We start from the raw sequence: 7601 nt of genomic DNA, 5'->3' as shown, positions 1-7601 counted from the left end.
ACATCAAACTGAATGGAGCTCACATCAAAGTTACCAGTCAACATCATTTAGCCAGAATATATGGCAGTGTAAATAAAATGGTGACATCCGTGTGCCTTTATTATTATTTTTATATTATAAAAACTAAGCAGCTTACAGTATTTTTACAGACTAGATTTTATAGCTGAAGTAATTTATCAAATAAGGTCTATTGTTCCATCTATTCGGAGATCCCTTTAAAAAACTCAAAAATTGCTATAACTCAGTCATTTGACAACATATGGAGCCAAAATCTGTCATCTCGAGTCATTAACAACTCTGAGCACTAACAGATCATGCAAGGATGAAATGAAATGATAAATTTATAATGGAAATGAAGATTGTTTGTTAACTCTGGAATGGGTGAATTTCTGTGGTTTTAATTCCTGTGCATTTTAAAGTATTTTGTCATTTTGTAATGGTTGTAAAATGTGGTTATTGAGGTTGTTGATTTGAATTTTTATATTGTGATTTTGTTTTTATCATAGGTATTTTATTGTCTTTTTGTATGTTTGTAAAAGCATGATTATAATTGCAATGTTTTTGGCGTGGACCCCACGAAGAATAGTCTCTACTACGGTAGAAACTAGTAAACAAGTAAACAAATGCAAGTTCTTGTGAAATTTAGTGAGATCGCACATAATGGTGTTTTCAAAGTTCGACCAAAATAACTCCATCATTTCTCTGCATATTATTTTTGTGTGTGTGTGTTCAAAACTCGGGTATGAAAGTCAGCACTCTTAATCAAAATAAGCTTATTCACAGTTTACCCACTTCAAAAGCATATTTTTGTACATTTAAACCATCTGGGTTTACCTCATCTTGCACAATTTCCCCACAATACATTGCGTTTTGCCCGCAGAACAATACTGCTGTTTTGTTTTTCAGATGCACATCATGTTTACCCCACGACTTTTCCACCTGGACTGGCCCCTGACTCTTTCTTCCAAACCTAAATAAACCCATCCATAAATAGCTCACCTATTGAACCAATTTTCGATTTGAGCGACGCGGCGCAACAGCCAATCAGCGTCACCGAATCCACCTAAAGCCCGCCTCTCCGTGCTCCACCTCTAGTTACCGCCTACTCGCCATATAAGGAGAAACGAGGGGCGGCTGATTGACAAACTCAACCACGCCCCTTCGTTTTCCAACGCCCCGCCCTCTCCTCCGGCTCCCTATCAGGGGTTATTTTGGCAACACAGACGCGCATGGAGCTTCCGTCTCCTCCGCTCTCGCTTTACGCACGGACTATGCGCGCAGGTACACGGACCCTAATTGGCTCATTTTCTGCCTCCGCGCCGCGCTATTAATCACCTGCTAAGGACTAATATGAAAGGAGTGGACATAGAGGTGTGACACTGAAAGAATTAAATAAAAAAGAGGGGGGAAAAAGGAGGAAGAGGAGGCACGTTTTCTCGTGGATCACTTGTTTTTCCAGCGCGTCTAAAAGCATGGATGTCTTGGCGAACCATAGTATCTTCCAGGAACTTCAGCTCGTCCACGACACCGGCTACTTCTCCGCCATGCCGTCGCTGGAGGAGAACTGGCAGCAGGTATGTGCCTTAACTTTCCTCCCCCCGGAACAGATGGAGCCATCATCTCGCTTCTTTTCTCCAAGGGATGAGGACACAGGCAGCTGCCGCACGAGACGCTCCAGATCTCATATAAATATGCATCCCACATGTTACTGATGTATACAAACCAAATTAAATACCCTGGCCATTTAAGGATGGAGCAGGAGGATGGGAAGCAGTCCGTTATGTTTTACGCACGCACATGGACAGATTTGGAGACGCGTCTGCCTCCTCCTTTGCTGTTCATTGCAAAGTGTGCACTCATTTTCACGCGTGGGCTGCAAGCAGCACCTCATCTGCTGGAGATGCTTCCATCTCATTAAAATATATATATATAAAAAAATTAAAAAGTGTACGTTTTGCTTCACCACATAAGAACCGTGCATGGCTGCTTTCCACGTTATTGATTTATGTCGTAATATGAAGAAGGAAATCAGTGCATGGAAACGTGACACCGGTGTTGTGCGTGTAACAGCTCCAGTTTTCTCCACTTGGAGGAGGAGGGGTGAGATGGAGAGACCGGTGCGTGACCGCGCGGGTCTCTCCATCGTGGCCGAGCAGCCCTAATTGGCATCCCACTGTTCTCCACCGACGCATCTTTTCATAACAAGTCTCCAACTCCCTGCCCTCACTGTCAGCGTGCGTGCTTTTCCTTTTTTTTTCTTCTTCTCCTCCAAACTGCACTGTTTGCCATATGCGGCGTGTTTCTCACCCACAGCCTGCGTATGAAAATCAATACCTGATGCAAATGAAAGAGGGGAGACAGCTGCGCGTGCAGGCGATATGAAAGCGCTCATCTGTGAGGAGTGATATGTTCTCTGATTCTTTGCAATCCGTTGTTAAGCAACACTGCTTTTGCGCATGTGTTAGCAAAGTATCTCAGGAAGCACTGGGTGGAATTTAATCAACCTTACAGAAAGGCTTTATTGGATATACTACAGTAGTCCCTCGATTATCGCGGATAGGTGAAAAATTCGCAAAGTAGGAACGTTTTGTTTATTTTAGTATTTATATATATTAAGGCTTTATAAACCCTTCTCTTGCAGTGGATTTGTAAGCTCAATCATCCAGGTAGATAAAAAAAAGGTTTAATCATGTCACCTGGACCAGTTTCTTTGAACGAGAAACGTTTCATCCCCCATCCAGAGGACTTCGTCAGTCTACGGCCTGCCAACCAGATCTGTCCCATAGCTAGCCTTCACTGCTGTGTTTCAAGCCAACCTCCTGTTGGAATCTCAGAAGTAGGCTTTTAACACATGCAAACAGAGCACGCCCGTCCAAAACAAGCAATCATCATATCCTGATGCATGCTCAATAATCCAGGTAGAAAAATCTAAAAAAGTTAAATCTGGTCCTCTGGACCAGATTTGAATGTCCAGAGGACCAGATTTAACTTTTTTAGAATCAGTCATCATGTATAACAATCAAATGTTACAAACACTTCTCTTGCAATGATCTTAACAATGTTCTAAACTAGATCTGGAATGATATGGTAGATCTGGTTGTCAGGTCGTAGACTGAGGAAGTCCTCTGGATGGGGGAAGAAATGTTTCTAACTTAAAGAAACTGGTCCAGATGACACGGTTTAACTTTTTCTGTTAATGTTCTCCCTAAACTCTTAAACCTATGTATTTTTATCAACATATGTATATGTACTGTATAGCACTGCAACATTTTTATAAGGGTGCTCACCAGTGAAAATACTAGAACTTGAAGGATGAGTTCAGCTTCAGGATTATTTGCGACTTTCCTGCCAGTTCTGTGAGCTTAATAGATAGATCGTTACTTCTGACTTTGCGTTGCATAACTATTTTTACCACCTCGGTTTCTCCATTGGTGTTTGCTCCCTCCATTGCTCTTCTTGGAATTTTGGCAGAAAGCAGTGGTCGGAAGCACTGTTGACTTCTAGCGTGTAGTTCTTTTGACTTGCGTTACAGTGTAAGCTTATTGAAAGAAAACTCCAAAATGGTGGCACCTGTCTGAAGTTTTTTTTTTTTTGTTGTTGTTAACTTTTTATCCCATACGTCCCAATCCCGTGGGTGTAGTAGTCTCTAGCTACTTTGCGGTTTGACTTTCGCGGAATTGCTCTATCGTAGTTGGTGGCCATCCAAAATATTGTATATTGTTATATTACTTGTCCAAATTTTTTTTTCCGTTAACTTTTTATCCCGTATCATCCCAATTAAGTGAGTAATATTAAAGTTGACTCCTTGGTTTCGTTGTCTGAAACCTTAGAATGTGCAAAACATTTACGTAGCATCGTAGGGCTTAGAATAAATTCAGATTCAGATAGTCTTTATTGTCTTTCCACTACATGTGGTACATGTGGTGGAACGAAATTATGTACACAGGGTCCCAGTTACATCCAACAATAAAATGTAAAATAAAAACAGTAATAAGATCTAAGATATAAACTAAGAAAAACATCAACTAAATTTACACTTAGCACTAGTAGCATAAAAACAATACGCCGAACAATAGCACGAACGAGTCTGTGTGAGCAGATGAGCACGTATGAACACATCAACATGAAACAGATCAGCAGCAACATGATGTGATTTTTCACAGTGATTATCCTGGTTAGAGATTCAAGAGTCTAACAGCCTCAGGGTAGAAGCTGTTCCTCAGTCTAGTGGTTCTACACTTAATGCTCCTCAACCTCCTTCCTGAGGGGAGCGGGGCAAAAAGTGTGTGTGCTGGGTGAGTGGGGTCCTTCATGATGCAGTTTGCTCTCTTCCTGCATCTAGAGGTGTAAATGTCTGTCAAATTCAGTCTCTTGTGAAAATTTCTCAAAAGAGCACAGTGAAAGAGAGCAGACAGATGGATGCTATGGTTACTGAGCCAATCAGCGCCCGGGATACAGAGCACAATACTCTGGTTGGTCGCCTTCCATCAATCAGCCAGTCGTGTGTCATGTACAATCTTACATTGAAAACAAGTGAAACAGTGAGTCCACAAACGTCGAACTGCGAAGTATCAAGGGACTCCTGTATATGTGTTTAATCTTTGAAGTCCATCTGATCCAAGATGGCCACCGAAACCAACTGACCTTTCAAACCACACCATTGATTATAACTCGTTCATTTTTGCAGATATTGAGCTAAAATTTGGAGTGGTAGTAGCTGAGAGTGGTCTCCAGCTAATTGCTCAAAAACTCATAGATGGAGTGGACTCTCTTTTTAATACCTGACCTCTAACTGTCAGGGTCAATTCTGCCTGTTAGCAAAATATTTCATGAACAAATTGGTGGATTTTAATCAAACTTGTAGAAAGTAATCAACAGGTATGTATCTATGACTGAATATTTTTTGTTGCCAGTCTATTTAAAGACAACCACCACAGCCACGTGATCCTATATAAAACACACAAAAGCGGCTATAACAGTCAGTTTTATAGTTTTTAAGCTCAAATTTGGCGAGCTCATGGTTGAAACTTGAATCACAACCTATGCTCCAAACGCTACACATTGTGCCCATTTTTTCCTTAAAACTTACCTGCTGATCATAGAGAAGCCTCATCCATCCATCCATCCATCCATTTTCTTTACCCGCTTATTCCATTTTGGGTCACGGGGGTCGCTGGTGCCCATGTCCAGCAATCACTGTGCGAGGGGCGGGGTACACCCTGGACGGGTCGCAAGTCCATCACAGGGCATGTGTCAATCATTTAAAAAAAAAGTTTAATACTAAATAGCCTACAGTATTTTTACCATCTTGTTTATATAGTTGAAGTAATTGTTTATCAAATAAGGTTTATTGTTATAACTAGTCGGAGATTCAGTTTAAGCATAAAGTTGTCCTTTTCTGCCAAGTAGGCACAATGACTAAGGGTGTCTGACTGGGCTGCGACTGTTGGAAACATACAGTAATTGAAAGAAAATTGGAAAATCTTAATTTGAAATCAAAGTGAATTGGTAGTTTTGACACATTTGCACACATACATAAAAGAAAAAAGTGCAAAATTGGCACAGCATTCCTGCAAATGACGGGCAAATTTATTTACCACAACTGAGTCACATCCATCCATCCATTATCTTTACCCGCTTATTCCATTTTGGGTCACGGGGGTTGCCGGTGCCCATGTCCAGCAATCACTGTGCGAGGGGCGGGGTACACCCTGGACAGGTCGCAAGTCCATCACAGGGACACATAGAGACAAACGAGACAAACAACCATTCACTCTCTCACTCACACCTAGGGACAATTTAGAGTTACCAATCAGCCTAACATGCATGTTTTTGGTCTGTGGGAGGAAACCGGAGTACCCGGAGAAAACCCACGCATGCACGGAGAGAACATGCAAACTCCACCCAGAAGGCCCCTGGACCGGGGTTTGAACCAGGGACCTGCTCGCTGAGAGGCAGCAGCTCTACCAGTTGCGCCACCGTGCTCAACTGAGTCACAAAGCATCTTAATTGTTTCAATCGTGTTTCAATCTATTGGTAATTTTGTCACATTTAGTTTCTTAGGATGCCAATTTTTTTTTTCCACCTTATCTTCGTTTTCTTCCACTTTTGAACTTGTGAAAGCAAAACTGAGAAGGGTTTGACATGGCTGCACCTCAGAAGCAGGGTCCTGCATCTTGCACAGGAAAATTAAGAACCCTCTCCAATGTTTTGAGACATTTAGGAAACTCCCTCATGAATATCGTTTGCAGCCCATACCAGTGGTGTAGTCTAAATTTTTGTAGTTGGTATTCTGTGCTTAGAAACCAATGTACACCAGTTAGTACAATGTTATCGTCAATTTGTTTTTTGTTTTTTTAAGCATATTGGACATTTCCAAATTTTCTAATGCTTATATTTGAATAAAGTATTAAGTAGTAAGTACAGAAGTATTAATTATACAATAATTTGCTGGATAAGCTATTGTAATAAACAAGTGGTAGATACCGATAGATTGTTACAGAAGCGTGTAACTGCAGTTTAACATATCAATGACACATGCCTAATGATATGCCATGTATCATTGGGCACTTTTAAGTGTGTATACTGAAGTTCTTGAGCTTTTCTAGTGGGTATACTCAGTATACCCACGTATCGTGTAGACTACACCACTGGCCCATCCGTATTCATGCTTAAACCTGACTGAACATTAATAAGTCAATGAGAAGCAGAAAACAGCATAAAAGAGAATGAAAAGTAATCCTCCAACATTTAAATCTCAAGCTCTTGTTAAATGTTGTTGTTTCTTCCACAGATTCAGACAAAACAGCACAGTTAATATGAAAATGTGTTGTTACCTAAGTGTTCTTTCTAGTTTGTAGCCATTTCTTAAAGAGTTCAAAGCCTCAGTGTCCAAGTGTGAATCTTTGGGGTAAATATCTTGGACGTTGAAAACCAACCCTTCCTTTGGATGAAAAGATCACACTACTTCCTTGTGAGCACAAGGATTATGATTTTGCCCCACACCATGAAATCTCTTCTCCCTGTGCAGCAATGTTCTTGGCAAAGCAGCCATTATGCTCAGTGTGGTGGGATGAAGATGGCACGGGCACTCCTAAATACAGGAATTATGAGTTGTGGCTTGCCTTAAAAGCATTGTCTCTCGCAGAAGAGTCCATGGGTTCAGCAGCCCCTTCTGTATTCTGGACACAATTTAGAGTTTGATGCTTTTATGGCTTCGATGGCAAGATAGGAGGCTGTTGTAACCAGTCCCTAAATGGGTCCCTGAGACGCGAAGGCAAGAATGATGACTGTGTCCCCTGTTGGTGTCTGTGAGGCATGATTCAGCCTGTTATAGGGGGATGGGGAGTAAAGAAGGAGTAAAGTGTTTTGGAGGTCTGCAGATGGTACATTTGAGGCTGCTATTTGTTTCATTATTGAAGCTAATAGTGCCAAACCGAACGGTGCTGTCTCGCTTCCAAATCCCCGTACAGTTGGTTGTTCAGATTGGGTTTGGAATAAACAGCAGGGCTGAGCTGGATTTGGAACAAGCAGAGCTGGTCAAAACTCGCTCATTATGTGTGGAACCCAGTTTCCTTAGCAGCAAGAGAAAGAAAGAATGG

General features: G+C 41.5%; 1 protein-coding gene across 1 annotated transcript in view; it reads left to right on the top strand.

The window, feature by feature from the left end:
- Nucleotides 1–1231: 1231 nt before the first annotated feature.
- Nucleotides 1232–7601, top strand: part of klf7a (Kruppel-like factor 7a) — a 48597-nt gene continuing 42227 nt past the window's right edge. Inside the window, exon 1 of the mRNA XM_037696302.1 lies at nucleotides 1232–1574. Within this exon, the coding sequence (XP_037552230.1) occupies nucleotides 1473–1574 (102 nt within the window). The 5' untranslated portion in view covers nucleotides 1232–1472. The remainder of the gene's footprint in view (nucleotides 1575–7601) is intronic.

This window comes from Nematolebias whitei, chromosome 23, assembly GCF_014905685.2.
Source record: "Nematolebias whitei isolate Nwh7 chromosome 23, NemWhi1, whole genome shotgun sequence".
Lineage (NCBI taxonomy): Eukaryota > Metazoa > Chordata > Actinopteri > Cyprinodontiformes > Rivulidae > Nematolebias > Nematolebias whitei.
Note: the sequence above shows the minus strand (reverse complement) of the source record. Positions and strands in the feature narration are given on the sequence as shown.